At 47.1% G+C, this 15,676-nt stretch overlaps 1 protein-coding gene across 4 annotated transcripts in view; it reads right to left on the minus strand.

Moving 5' to 3' along the window:
• The window catches only part of RELA (RELA proto-oncogene, NF-kB subunit), a 367,284-nt gene that overhangs the window by 158,574 nt on the left and 193,034 nt on the right, over positions 1-15,676 (minus strand). For all 4 annotated transcript variants that reach the window (XM_085625888.1, XM_085625890.1, XM_085625889.1 and 1 more), the window contains exon 6: positions 5,375-5,466. In XM_085625888.1, coding sequence (XP_085482014.1) covers positions 5,375-5,466 — 92 coding nt within the window. The remainder of the gene's footprint in view (positions 1-5,374; positions 5,467-15,676) is intronic.

A 15,676-nucleotide genomic window follows, 5' to 3' on the forward strand; every position in this document is an offset into this window, starting at 1 on the left:
CGCAAAGGACAACTGTGGAGCATCATGAATGGATTACACTTTAAATAAGTAAGGAAAAGATTGCGGTCCCACTGGGGCATCACAGATGGACAAAGGGGATTTAAACAAGGAGGGCTGCTCAGGCAACCGTAAGAATGCAGAGAGGTCCCAAAGATAACTCATAACTGTGCCTAGGGCAAGGCCTTGCTGGGTGAGAGACAGGACTAAGAAATTTCGCACAGTTTGCCCTGGCAGGGGTCAACCTGGTGAGTGCTGTACTGAAACCACAAATTTGGCCCTACAACATGTGTATACAGGGATGTCTGGCTGTTAAGGTGACATCAAACATCACCAGCAGAAGGCCAAAGATGTTCAGCTGGGGATACCAAACGTTTCATGTCCAATTTGGAGCCATTAGGATGACTTGGGCTGGTCTGTCCCAATCTTCTCAGGAACTCAGTGCAGGAGTGGTATCAGAGGGAAGGCATGCAGGAGTCCCAAGGTCCACTCGATGTGAAACCAGTCTCTAAATGAGAGACGCCTTGGAAACTCCAGCTTTCAGAAGTGCTAACATTGCACGTTCTCAGCGGTGAGAAATCGATCTAGCCAAGTTTCTTCCTATTTGCGGAATAGGACTGGTGCCACCCCCGGGTGTAACTGCCACTTGTGATCTGCTAGGTGCTGATGGCTGGGTTTGTCTGCCCTGACATTCAGGGAGCCACCAGGTGGACCAGCCATTTCTGGAGACACAATGCCTCCTTGATCTCGTCTCTGCCTGGTTTGCTGCAGTACCATATGGCAGTGGTGTTGTCCATGAGCAGCTGTACCAGTCTCACCCTGATGGATGGCAGTGACGCTTTCAGAGCCAAGCAGATGGCCCTCAGCTCCAGAAGACCGATATGCAGTCGGGATTCTGCAGGAGACCAAAGGCCGCTGATCTCCACATCTCTCAGGTGGCAGCTCCAGCCCAGAAGCAACACATTGGTCACCACTGTCAACTCTGGGCAGGGAAAGAAGAGGGGTCTGCCGCTGATGCAATAACGGTCCAGCAACCACCACTGCAGATCTTTTGAAATGTCCTCTAAAATCTGAACATGTTCGAAGAGGTCCCCTTGATGTTGAGCTCACTGGGGCTTCAAATTCAACTGCAGAGCTCGCATATGCAACCTCACATGCTCGACCAGTAGGATGCAGGAGGCTATCAGGCAGAGCAGCCTCAGAGTCAACCTCACTGAAATCCAGGGCTAAGGCTGAAAAATCGATATTGCAGTCTGAATGTCTTGGACTCTTTCCAGGGGTAAGGCACAAAACTGAGTAGTGTCCCGAATGGCTCAACTGAAGGGGAGCATCTGAGAAGGAGTCAGGGTTGACTTCGGTACATTGATAGTAAACCCCAAAGATTACAGGAGGTTGTCGTACTCTGGAGGTAGTCAATGACTGCTTAGGCGACCCCACCTTCAACAGTCAGTCATCGAGGAAGGGAAAGACTGAGACCCCCTGAGATCCGAAGAAGTGCTGCCACCAATGTCATTTTCATGAATACCTAAGGGGCACTGGTGAGACCGAAGGGGGGCACAGCAAACTGATAATTCTCTTCTCCCACCATGAACCTCAGGTAGCTCTGTCTGGCCAGCAGGATGGGAATCTGGAAATAAAAATCCTCCAAATCCAACATCATCATCCAGTCTTGAGAAAATTCGATTTTCGATCGTGATCGAATCGACCTGCCATTTTGTGCTCCGCCGCCATTTTGTGTTGCCCTCACTCAGGCAGCACGGCGAGCAAAGTCTTTTCTGCTTTTCCTGCAGCATCGCGTCGAAAAAAGCCTTCTGCCTCTATTTGCAAAGATGGTGTTCTGCTCGTATTCTCTCGTTTCACAACTGTCCTCCAAAACACACACACACACGTATCTCGTCACCTGCGAGTCGGTCACAAACCTGTTAATGAATTAGTTCGTGGGGAGGGGTGACAAACACAGTTGGAGGAAAGGCCTCTTCGAGTTACTTGATACTTTGTTTTCAAACCTTTCCTATTGGTTCTGTTCTGTTTTCCAACCTTTCTTATTGGCTCTTTTTATATGTTTTAGGTGTGTCTTTGGTTAATGTATATTTCACGTATGTACTATATAAGACTGTGCGCCACGGAGTGAAGTGGCAGTCTCCTGAGAACATACCGTGTGTACTTCTAGGACAACTGTACTAGCTGCAGCTAATAAAATCTAACCTTTTACGCCGAAAGAGTGTCCCCGTGTCTCTGTGTAGCTGAGCAGGAGAACCCAGGAGATTAAGGCGTACCCTGCGCCGCCAGGCCCAAAAGGTTCTGGTTCTTCAGTCTCCAGGGTTGAAAGCAGACATGACCTGTGCTGGGGTGAGCATTTTGAACTTCTTCTGGAGGAAGGCATTGAAAGGGCACAAGTCTAGAATAGCCCAAAGACCAGAGTCCTTCGTGGGCACAAAAAATTAGCAGGAACAACCACATCCTTCTTTCATCACAGGAACCCTTTCAACAGCCCCTTTGGTAAAAAGGGCCTGAACTTCCTGCCACACAATTTAGAAATGGTACTCCATCAGTAACTGGGTGGAAGGTGCAGCGGCGAAGAAAGGAAGGCTACGGCATAACCTTTGTAGACAATCTGCAGAACCCACCTGTCTGACGTGATCTCTCACCAAACTGGATAGAATCAGTGGATTCTGCCTCCCACAGGGTGTTTGTGACCCGGTAAGGGTAAACTAAAGAGGCTTGGCAGGTCGGCCTGCAGGGAGGTGGTGGATTGAGCAGCACGCTGAACTTGGCGGCAGGGGCAGTGGGCACCAAGGCCTTCCCTGCTCAACTGTTGGGTTTCCTGCTGGGGAGGGACATGCTGGCGGTGAGGAATGCTTAACTTGAAGCCATGAAAGGAATGCTAAAATTGCTGCTGGCGAAGTTGGGTAGAAAGGCCCAGAGAGCGAGAGGTAGTCCTACTCTCATTAAAATGTTCCAGAGCAGAATCAGCCTTGTACCCCAAATATGCGAGTTCCATCGAACGACATGTCCATCAGGGAGGACTGAATGTCACCCAAGAACCTAGTTAATCGTAGCCACGCATGGCAACAAATGGCAGCAATGGTGCCAATAGCCCGTGCGATGGAGTAGGCGGTGTCCAAGCCACAACAAATTGTGAACTTGGCCATATCACCACCATCTTGAATGGCTAGTGACAGGACAGATCGAAGGTCTTCAGGAACACCTGGGTGTACTTGCGCCACTAAGTCCTAGAGAACATGGAGTATAGTGGCCCAGCAAACTGGCTGAGGAGAAGAGGTATTTTCCATAGGTCTCCACTTGTTTCGATGCCCTGTCAGGGTGAGTGGTAGGAAAATTGTTAAGGACTGTCTGGCTGATGGAGGCTTGCACTACGAGGCTCTCAGCAGAAGGGTGCTGGAACAAAAAGGCTGATGCCAGGAGTAGAGCAAAGGAATCTGTCAATTTTCTGGTTAATCGGAGCACCAGTAAAAGGCTTAGCCCAAGCCTTAGCAGGGCATCTGTCAAGACCTGATTAAAAGGTAGGAGAGGCAGGTAAGCAGTCTGGCCAGGCTACAGGACTTCTGTCAGGACATTTGTTTTCCCCTCCATGGTGGAGAGGTACAGGTGGAGGGCTTTGACCACCCTATGCCCAACGGTGGCATAGGATATAGATTCGTCCATGGCTAGGCCACGAGGAGAGAAAATGGCCAACATTGAGGAAATGTCCAGCCCACTAGCACCTTGCAAGTCTGCATAGCAATTTTCATTGGCATATGAATGAGTGAACTGACCAACCTGGTCAAGATCATTATCTGAGTCTGTTTCAAAAAGAGGGTGTAAACAGTGTTGCCTTCCTTGTGGTAGGTAGGGCAAGTGCAGAAACCTCAGTCAGATTAGTTTGGGGCACTGGTCAAATTTACACGTGCGTCAAGACAGCGTTTGAATGGACAAGCGGGCCACCTCTTCGGGCGGTGAAGATGCCATCGGTGTCGATGGAGCCAGGCCCAGAGTGGGTATGGGCACCAGGGCGATACTGGAGCCAAGGGTAGAAGGGGCTTAGAGGGTTCAGCTGGCAACAAGGGCGAACCCTCCAGCAGTAATCAAGTTGGTAGACCCCTGGGCCCTATGTGGCCCGAAGGGGCACCAGAGGGAGTCTGTAGGAATCCAAGGAGACAGAACATAGTTCAGAAAAACACTTCGGTCCAGCGAGGTGTGGCCGAAGGTCCTAAAAACTCAGGTTGTGCCGATCCAGCTGTGGAATCGACTCCAAAGTTGGTGGACTTCGGAAACTGGACCACTGGCGTAACCCAAGTGCTTTATCAGGGAAGTGGGAATGGCATGAAGAAGCGAAACTCTGCTTTGACTTTCCAAGTTTCTTACTTACCTGAACAAGCTTTGGACCTGGCATGGCATCTTCTTCTGCTTGGTGATGTAAAGTTTTGCCTTGCATCACCTGAAGGCCTTCGCGTTCATCGATGTGAAGTCTATGTAGGCCTTAGAGTCGTGACTCAACCCTAGACACCACAGGCAAAGCTGGTGGGGATCTATCACAGACACCTGTTAGTGAAAATCCTTATAGGGCTTAAATCCTGTCTTGGGGTGGGATACCCCTTGCACACTATTGAAAATTTGCTGATAAGAATTGAAAAAGTAGAGAAGTTCCACATCCATGTCTAGAGGGATGGAAAGAAAGGAACTGACGTCAGCGTGTCAGAGTTGTGCATTTAAAGGCTCCACACAACACTTTTGGATCAGAACAATGTCACTGCAGTGCCACACATGCCACCGTCTGGAGCGGAGAGGTACTAGAAAATTTTCCAGATCCAATCAGATGCCTGGGCAATTTTCAAAAGGTGATGAATCTGTGATTAGCAAATCTTTATGAAAAACTACAGTACACACTAGCATCTGGACACCAAACTACTAAATTTGATTATTCACTGTGCAAATTTATACGTAACAGGTTCTCAATTCAGGCAACCAGTACATTTTACAATCTGGTAAAACCTCTTCAACCTCATGACTACACTACCTGCCAATAGACAGCACTTCAAATCCTTTAGTGGTTCACAACTGTGAGCTACGGTGACCACTTCAGAATGCTTCTGCCATTAGTAACTGTGTAGAGAAGGTATGTCGACCAGTTACTAACTGCGTCTATCTGCAAAATTTAGAGAATAGGTACTACATCTGATTTTCTGAGAAGCAAGAGATGTTTGTTATGAATAACTACAAGCTGTCACTTCGCTGGACCTGAACAATGTTCACTGTAGGCGAAATGTACAACTTTCTCTGTTCTTCCAGCTTTTCAAGTTTTATAGATACATTTAATTTTAATTTTCAAAATATAAGAAAATGTTAACTAGACTGATTACGTTCAATGGAAAGTTACCGTTGAAGGGGTTGTTGTTGGTACGGATACGGTCAGCAACCGCACCATCAAGTTCACGTTTTTTCACACACTGAATACCCAAATTCTGGAAGCTGTGAAAGAAAGGAGAAAGGAAACAAAGAAAACGTAAATCATTTTATTTTAAACTTCAGCCCTCATTCATCAGGGACTCACGTAGCAGAAATGTGAAATATTACCTTCTTAGCGATTGTTACTCTTAGTCAGTATATTTCAAAACTACAAACCTAAATGATAGGACAAGAAAGAAAATAAAAATCTAAAAGAGGCTGTCAATTCAAAATATTGTGCTGAAAGCAAGAGCCCACCTCTTTCCAGTCAGGTATCATGACTGTCCATGCAGTACCAATCTCAACATCCTATGCCCCACACTTATATGCGTTGAGTGGCTGGAGCCTAGCAAATGATTAAAGAAGGTGATGAATGAGTACAGAAACACCATGAGGGTACTTATTCTTTACAAGATAGTGCTGCTCTGCCTCAAGCACACAGTTGATAATCTGATTTCACAGTCTCGAAAGGGGAAAATTCAGATTCAAATAGGCATATAGCCAAAAACAACAACTTTGCAGAAATAGGTTTTCAAAGGGCATGCAGATTAACATGCATGGCTGCAATTCAAATATCTGCTACGAGTACATGTATCCGAAAAGCCTCAGCTTTAGTTCCGGTAGACTGACAATGATTTCTTGGTGGAGGTATAACCCTATCCCATTGGTTTCATAATCTTTGCACGTAAGCAAGACTAACACACCTGGAAAAACTGAGGTAGAGTTTAAACCATCACAGGAGACTACCCTATGGAAACAGTTATTTATTGACTATTTCAAGTTTCTCAAATACTACTTTTAGTGTAAAGTATTCTTAAGTTAGGGAAGAAGAAAAAAAAGTAATGACTAGAAAACTGATTGATTTCCTGGTTCAGATGACATTTTGGCAGAACCTTTGGAATAATAACATAGGGAACTGTTCTCAACACCACTTTGTCTATACCGAAAATAAAATATGTCTCACACGAAGACAAGCTTCAAGCTCTCAAATCCTTATTTCCGAAATCGATCATGAAGGTAATTGCCTTAGTCAAGAGGCCACTGTCACAAGTTATTATTCATTAAAGTAAGAAAATTAAACTCCAGTCCCGTGTATATACCGATCTTGTTTTGTATTCTTTCAATGTAAAGTACAAATGTGGCAGATGTTACTTCAGAACAACAGATGGGAGATAAACCACTATTAAGCAATCCATTGATGCCAAATTCTCTGTAGAATTGATGGTCTTACAGTTTAAGGGGGGCTCAAATATCTGCTTTGGGCAAAGGAACTAGTCGGGACAGTACTGACCTGTCCCCATACAGTTTGTACCTCATTGTAATCATTCACACAGTATTGGGAAGCCAGACTTAGGTGCCTGGTTGGATGGTAAAGTGTGAAAAATGTGAAGCAGTATGGAGCTGTGGCATGCTGTGCCTTGTGGGCAAGTCAGAGTTTTACATTAAGGAAAAATACAAATGCTCCCTAACTGCTTCACTGTTTAAAGAGAAGACATCCGCATATGTGTGCAGGACTTTACAAGGGTTCCTGAATTGCTAAAGGCGTTATAAATCCTAGGATAGCATCTTGAGCAGTCTGGTTTAGGCATAAGGTGTGAACAACTCAAGGACAACAGCAAACTATTCTACTGAAATCTACTGCAGCGTTCTTGGTAGCACACAAGAGCAATGCTATAAAATATTGCACGGGCACAGAGGGCAAGGGTACCTCAACACAAAGTTTTGACTCCATGCATTCTTTTGCGAGACAAACAGGTCGATTAGTGGTATGTACCAATGGTGGAAACCGTGATTGAACCCTTGTGGGAACTACCACTAGGTCATTTTCAGGGGATTCCTGCTGAGATCATCTGCAAAGCCGGTGAACATCCCTGGGAGATTTTGACAGTAAGGAGACTGGATGTGTATAGCCCAATGCCAAATCTGCTGCATGAGCTCTTATTGTTTCAGCCAGTGCATTCAATCTGTTTCTGTTTGCAAAACATTGCCATTCTGGAGAATATGGGCAGAAAAGCTCAACGAGCTAGCTGATCGCCATGGGTTCCAACATACTGACCTAGAGGAACCACGGATCATGAGGAGTAACATTTGAGAACACCAACCGAGAAGTGGGGCATCTATATTGATGGTCCCTTGTCACTGTGGGTTGAAAACGACAGGCCCAGTTATAGGTTCTTTGTATTACGCCTTTGAAGTTTGTGTTAAACACTCGAATTCACCAACAATAGACCTTTCCAATCCTCAGCCGCTTGTGATCACTGTCTTGATCGATGTTCTTGTAGCAGCTACATGTGTTAGCTGGTGTGTGAAACAAAATCAATGCTACTCAGGTAGATGCAACAAGAGGCCATGGGGAAGCAGTCTTTAAATAAATGGACTCTCTCTGGGCTAGTGTAGGCATTATCTGCCACTGGACTGAGTGTGGCTCATAGGAAAATTTTTGTTTTTTGGAGACAAATATGTGATTTTTTCACACCGACTGTGAACCCTAACTGTGGAAGGAAATCTTTTGCTGAGGGTGAGCAAAGAATTTTGCCACAGTGCTCCCCTTTAAAATCATTTGTCCAAGTATGGGAACTCATGAATGCAACTGCACCGGATTATACATTGCCACAAACGCCAGGTGCTTGGTGAACACCAAGGGGCAGTTGAGACCTCAAATGGTAGGACTCCAATTGCTAATAAACTCCATTTAACACAAATCAAAGGTAATGGTTGTGAGCAGAATCAATATCATTATGAAAATATGCATCCTTGAAAATTATGGTTACCATCTAACCCCCGTGTAGGAGAGAGGAACGACCTCTTGGAGGGTAGTCATTCTGAAGTAACTGGATGTGGTGCAGCGCTTGAGCACTCCAAGACATAGGATGGATCGATTTGGAATTAGAAAGTACATTGAGTGTACTCCAGGCTTTTCATGTTTTGGCACAATCTCAATGGCCTCCTCCTTTGTCTGTACTTCTTCCATCCTAAACCTTTATGTTCTGGTTTCATGCTTTATGGAAGGGGTTGTATGTTGGGTGGTAAGGTGTAGAATTATGGGCAATGTCCGTAAGCACTGATGGATAGCACTAAGTGATCTGCGGTTGTACTCTATCACTGGGGAAAGTAAAACTTCAGTTGTCCCCCCACAAGTGTTTGAGATAGGAGAGTGATGGGATGGTCACTGTTTGGTGGCACAGATGCCTTTAATTTGGGCATCTCCAGCCTTGCCTCACCTACTATCACAAAAACCACTTTGCTGGTATTGTCCCCATTTGGAAAGCTTACTGTCCTGAATAGATGGCTGCCATTGCAGATCCTGGGTTCTGGGAGTAGTTGCTGCTGCCCTGGATACAGCGCAACACTGTGGGTGACAAAACCCAGTTTTGGGCTGGTGGTGCTGTACAGACCACACAGCTTTCACTATGGCGGTGTCATTTTTCTTTTTTTTTAGTACTTTATCTACCCGAGTCAAAGGGATGCACACGGTCAAAAGCCAAATCGGCGAGGTGCTGTTATATTTCTGGGGAAAACCAGAGACCCTCAGGAAACAATTGCAGTGGAGTAGAATAGTGTTATAGATCTGCCAAAAGGCTCAATCCACTGCATCTAACACACTTCGACAGCTACCAGAAAAGAATGGCAGAAATTGTTAAGGGTTGGAGGTTACTTCTAACAAAAACATTCAGAGGTACTTAAACAGCTCCTTGATTTTGTCTCGTGCATCCATGCTGTACCTGGCCAGCAACATCATGGATATGTCAATATGCCACTGTGCAGCAGCTCCTAAGCGACTCTTCACAGTTCAATCTTTTTATTCTTCTTATTAGGAGGAGTATCCGCTGCATGCCCCTCTTGCATGCAGAACCAGAGTCCAGTGGAACATTTCCAATAATGAAGATAGGGTCCTGCTGTTCCGGCGTAATTTTCTTTTTCAGCCTGGAAGTGACCATCCAAAGAACTCAAACATTGTCCTTCAAGCGCTTTAGTATTGTTTTATGCATAAGAAGAAACCGAGTATAGTGTTCAGTTTGAGAGGGTTTCCCGCTTCATACTTTTCCACATGCACAGGTACCTAGTGATATTCTCTCTATGACAGAATGGCATGCATAGGTGTTATTTGGTGATGAAGCTTTCACAGGGATTGGTTCTCAAGACGTGTCACCCTGAGGATCTGTCCCAAAGTCATGCCAGGACTTGTCCATCAGTGGCTCTTGGTTCCTGATAAGCTGGTAAAGGGTCAGAGGAAGGGTTTGGTCTGAATAAGAGTGTGGGTGCATGTGCTGGAGGTAGAGGCAAGACTATGTCAGTCTTTCTCTATTTTTTGGAATGGGGTAAGCCCATGGAGGACTGTAAATAGACTCCTCAAATGTCAGCTTCCACTTTTTATGTGGACCATGGATAAAGAAAGGGGCAGTGCAAGACTAGGCTTATCCTCGGGGTAGATAGCATGCTATTCACCCTCTTCCAATGTAGTGGTGGGCATCAAGGGAGTAGTTAACTTTGTTTGTTTTGTCACTGAAAGTAACTTGGCAGATTCTTGGACTCAAGCCAGTGGATTGTAACCACAGGCAGTTTCGGCATCAAAACAGCGTTTTGCAGTTGAATATCCTTGACAATAGTGTGCAGAGCAGATTGTCAGACTTTTTTCAAAGGCAGTTTCAAGACATGCCGCTCTTGTGGGCCTTTCCTTCGTATGGAGGAGAGGTTTGGGTCTGCGATGACCCCCATAGGGAGGGTCCTCAGTGGCTGGAGGATCATTTGCTATCCAAGGCCATGGGTGGTTTTCTCCACTCTTGGCAGCCAAAACCAGAGATGTGGTCTTAGTCCTGGGTATGGGTTTCGTCGAAGGCCCCAGAGATTTTTCGCTAAAGTTGGAGTCATAATAGGAAACGTATGTGTGCTCAACTCCTTTGTAGCTTCCAAACTACTAGACGAGCCTTCCTTGTCGCCTTCGAAGTGGACTTCTTTGTCATTTTCAGTGAATGCAGCAGATGGGTACTCCGTATAACCTGGTCGCTAAATTGTTGGATAGTGCACCCACCTCAAATTGCATGATGATTTTTTTTTTCTGATTGAAAGGCCAACACACTTTTGTTGTGGTCCCTGAGTAGCCAGAGCTTACAGGCACAATGCTGGTCTGATCATGTGAATTTAATAATGCAAAAAAGGACAGAATTTAAAAAAGAGGATTCTCCATATCACTCTCCAAATTAGTAAATTTTATATAATATAGCATCAGACTCCTCAGTCAATCTGGTACAGATGCGGTTAATGGTTGCGAGATGCACTTGAAATTTTGCCAACAATGCCACAGTCCTTCAGTACCCAAAACTCCTCATTCAAAGGAAGACATCTTTTAAAGTTCCAAGTCCAACACTAGGTTGCCGCAGTGAGCAAAGGATGTAATTTACAGCTACACCTGCTCAATCAATCAAACAGCATTTGTAAAGCACAGCACTGTCATCCCTGGGGATTTCTGGGCGCTGTGTCTCCATTGGAGAGCCAAGTCCTAAGTCTCTTTCTGAAGTCTGCCAGCAAGGAGGATGGAGCAGAGCTATAGGGCCAAGTCATTCAAGGTCTTGGCAGCAATGTAGGAGAAGGAGCGGTCACAGCTGTGACAGATGCTGGGAGTGTGCACAAAGGTAAGTGAAGAGGAGCGCAGGTGTCTGGAGGGTATGTGGAGGTTCAGTCGATGGTTGATGTAGGCAGGTTAGAGGTCGAGGAGGGCTTTGTAAACATGCAGATCTTGAACAGGCATCTATTCTGGATGTGGAGCCAGTGGAGGTCTCCCAGGTGGGGGGCAATGTGGGTTCATTTGGGGAGGTCCAGGATGAGCCTGGCTGCAGTGTTCTGTATGGACTGGAGTCTTCTGAAGAGCTGGGTGGAGATGCTGACGTAGAGGGCCATTGCAGCAGTCGAGGAGGGTGGTGACCAGGGCCTGAGTAGCTGTCTTTCTTGTGTTGTTTGGGATCAATCTGAACATTCTGGGGAGCAGGAGGCTGCTAATGCGTTGACTTGTAGTTTCATGGTCAGTCGGCCATCGAGGATGATGTTGAGGTTGCGTGCATGGTTGGTCAGTGAGGGTGTGGGTTAGAGTTCTGCAGGCCACCAGCTGTGGTCCCATGCAGAGGCGTTCTCCCCGAAGATCAATACTTCACTCTAGTGGGAGTTGAGGTCAGTTCTCTCTCATCCATTTGGCTACGTTGGTCATGCCGGTGCAGAAGTTGGATTTGGCACTGGAGGAGTCTTCGGTGAGTGAGAGGATCAGCACAGAGTGTCGTCTGCATAGGAGATTATAATGATTCTGTGTTATCGGACATCTGGGAGGTCATGTAGATGTTGAACAGGGTGGGGCTGACGTATGATCCTTGTGGAACACCACATATGTCGTCTTTGGGTGCGGAGGTGAAGGGAGGCAGTCGGATGCTCCATGTGCATCCTGTAAAGAAAGAGGTGATCCACTTGAGGCCATCTTGCTGTATGCCTATGTTGTAGAGTCTGTTGATGAGTGTGTTGTGGGAGACGGTGTTGAACATGGCAGAGACGGTCGAGGAGCATCAGGGCGACATTATTTCAGCAGTTGAGGTGTGCTCTGATGTCGTCTGGGGCTGCAATCAGAGCAGTCTCAGCGATGTGGTTGGCACGGAATCCCGATTGTGAAGCATGCAGTAGGTGGTTTTGTTCAGTAATTTGGTGAGATGCTAGTTGATGGCTTTCTCAAGTACTTTGGCCAGGTAGGGGAGCAGGGAGATTGGACGATACATTTTTAGATCACTCGGGTCAGAGGAGGCAGTCTTTAGGAGGGGTCTGACGTCTGTATGTTTCCATCAGTGCGGGAACGTTGCTGTGGAGATGGAGGTGTTGAGGATGCTGGTGAGTTGCGTGCTGGTTGGGTTCGTTGCAAGGTTGCAGAGATGGTGGGGTCAAGGGGAGCCTCTGAATGTATGGAAGACATGATGGCTGAGATGGCCAGGGCAGTGAGTGGGGACCAGGTGGTAACGGTATGGCTGATATTCACTGGTTGGTTGAGGTTGGTGGGGTTGAGGGTGGCAGGTTGGAGTTTGAAATTGTTGATGTTGGTGATCTTTCTATAGACAGTCTGAGGGAGGTGGGGTTGCAGAGTTCTTGGGAGGGGTGGACGGTGTTCTCTGTAGCTGTTGGGTTGGAGAATTCTTTGAATATTTTGAACTGTTCCTTTGTGTGGTTGGCTGCGGAGTCGGTGCAGAAGGTGATGGCTGCTTTCTTGGCGTCCTTGATGTGACGGTGATCGTTGCTGAAGGCTGTTTTGTGAGCTGCTCTGTTGGCGGGGTGTTCGTAGTGGTGCTCCATTGTTTCTCCAGTTGGTGGCAGTTGGGCTTGGTGGTCCTGAGTTATGGGGTGTACCAGCTGGCATGTTTGGAGGTCTTGCTGGATTTTGTATGTTTCAGTGAGTTGACTGTTGGAGCAGTCTGTGATCCAGGCAGCGAAGTTCTGAATAGCCTGGTCGAGGTCTGTTGAGGCCTCTGGTTGAGAGATGGCGAGGGCCTGTGACCACTGAGTTTCGGTGACCTTTCTCCAGCTTCGGTGGGAGGAGGTCTGATGAAGGTGTGCTGGGCGTCTGAGATGGTGATGTGTACGATGGAGTGGTCAGTCCAGGTGAGTTCTGTGGCAGAATTGGATTCTGTTACTGGAGGTGAAAATGGGTTTGAGAGTGTGTCCGGCTTTGTGCGTTGATTTGGTGACCAGTTCGGCATAGTCAATCTTGTTAAGGTTCTCCAGGAGAGTGGTGAAGTTGGCATTGTTGGGGTCGTCGATGTAGAAGTGGAGGTTGCTGAGTAAGACGTAGTAGTGAGTCGATTTCTAGAGGGGCAGTAAGGTTAGGGATGGTGTCGCAGAAAGAAGCTCGGGGTACCAGGTTTGAAGGCGACGGTGCCTCTTATTTTGGTCTTATTGTCAGTTTGTAGTAAGAAATGGAGGTGTTCTATGAGAGGTGTGAAGGAGTTGATGGTGCATCTGATAGTTTCCTTCAAGGTGATGCCTCCTTATTGTTTGTTGGCGCGATCTCAGTGTACCATCTTGTAGCCAAGGGAAGTGGTGTGGTGATGTCAGGGTTCAAGGAGGGGTTACGCCACTGTTCCTGATGAAGGCAACGTCCGTGGAGAGGGTGGTGATGGTGTCCCAGATTTCTGTTCCATGTTTGCAAACTGAGCGCGCATTGAGCAAGATACAATGGAGTGGTTGCGGGGTGTTATTGGTCTTGTAGGCAGGAGTGGTGCAGGATCTTTCGTAGGTTGTGTTGCAGGAGAAATGGCAGTGCTCGCAGGTGAAGGGTCCTTCGGAGGAATGTGGGGAGGAGGAGACGCAGTGGTTTCTGAGTCCAGGCTCCAGTTTCAGGAGTTCCTTGGCGGTGTACAGTCCGGTGGTGGGAGAGCCAGGAGTTCTGGTATTAGACGTTGTCTAACTGATGGTGCGTTCATGGCATGCCCTTTTGCACCTGTCCACTGCGTGGCCATGTGGTGGGCGCCATTAGAGATCATGGTGGTAGTCCTAGAAGCTGGGCAAGGACCTGGAATGGGCAGTGTGGGGACCGGGACAGCGGGCTGCGAAGTTACCGGGTAGGGGGAGCAGCAACGCAGGGACAGCAGACAGCCCAGTGACCGGGCAGGAAAAGCAACAGCACAGGGGCAGAAGAAGCAACAGCGCTGGTGTGGGGGGGCGTGCAAGGTAGCTTAGCTGGGTGTCAGGCGTAAGATGGGTGGCCCAGCCCAGGAACTGACGGGCCTGCCCTTGGCTCAGAGCTTAGCACGCAATGCAGGAGACGACATCTAGACTGGCAGGGGCAGAACTAGCAAAAACCAGCTGCGGTTATATTTGCATAAGCGGAGGCTGCTGAGAGATGTATTTCAACAGAAGATCAGCTAGAACTGCTGTAGTGCAGGAGACTGTGTCCGGATAGGAGGGTGGAGGGGCAGGGGCAGAACCAGCAAGAACCAGTATCAGCGGTCTTTCCAGAAACAAAGGCTGCTGTGAGCTGTAGTTTGGCAGAGGGTCAGCTATATGTCCCATGCTGTACATTATATTCTCAGGAAACAGGCTCTAAAAATCAGCAATTGGAGGGAGGGATAGAGATTATATCTAGAACCTGATGATGTTCTAGGAAGCAACTGTTATGCTTAAATAAGGCTTGAGAAACAAATACCTCCAGGCCAGGAAAGGGCTATATGGTGTAGGAGGAAATGCATGGAGGAATTTTCCTGACCACTTATTTGGGAAGCATCCTCTAGAGAAATAATACTCACTTCAAGGTTGGATGCAAAGAATAAGAAAAATGTCCGCATGCGGAAATCTTCCCTTGAAGAACAACAGAGGATAACTTGATTGGAGAGCAGTGCGACCTGCGCAGACCATCAGTGTGGGCAGTCTTTTTCCCTTCTGAAAGGCTTGAATAGTGATCAACAAGTTACTTACCTTTAGTAACGCTCCTTCTAGAGGAGATTCTAGCTGCAAATTCCTCACATTTTGAATATTCCCCAGGTGTCTGACTAGATCTGGAAACCTTTCCATACTAACTCTGTGTTCAGGATGGTGGCACCTTGAAGCTTTGCACTGATGCGGTTTCGCTCCGGAAATGACAAGTGGGGCCTATATAGGTGCCACTCTCACGTGTGAAAGTCAATTGCTTTCAAGGTCAGACGCAGAGCCACAGTGTGCAGATTACTAGACTTGGGATCTTATTAAAGGTAAGGTCCACTAAAATAACAAGGTGGATAGAGGATCGTGAGGAATCTGCAGCCAAATAGTGTCTACCATAAAGAGCTTTTGAACAGATGCCATAATAATACTCAACGGGAGGAAGGCTGTGAATGGACTCAAAACAGAAAAGGCTACAAGACTGAGCGGGCAAAGTGCCCTTCTCGGCAGACTTGCACAGCCTTGCCTTTTTTTGTTACAGTGATCCCCATTAAGAGCTGATCGTCCACCCAGTGGTCCTTAGTGCGATCGATGTAGAGGCTGAGTGCTCTCTTGGAGTCCAAACGATGGAGCCTCTCCTACTCCTTAAAGGAGTGAGGTGGAGCATAGAATGCAGGCAGAGGGATGGTTTGTATGACGTGGAACTGTGTATCAACTTTTGGCAGACAAGATGCCCTAGTAAGCAGGCCAGCTTGTTGGAAAAGAAGGTGTGAGATGGTTTAACACTGATACTGAACATCACGCACACAAGCCGTGCTGAGGTAATGGCAATAAGAAACTCAGTTTTGATGGTGAG

The sequence above is a fragment of the Triturus cristatus genome, chromosome 9 (assembly GCF_964204655.1).
Source record: "Triturus cristatus chromosome 9, aTriCri1.1, whole genome shotgun sequence".
Taxonomy (NCBI): Eukaryota; Metazoa; Chordata; class Amphibia; order Caudata; family Salamandridae; genus Triturus; species Triturus cristatus.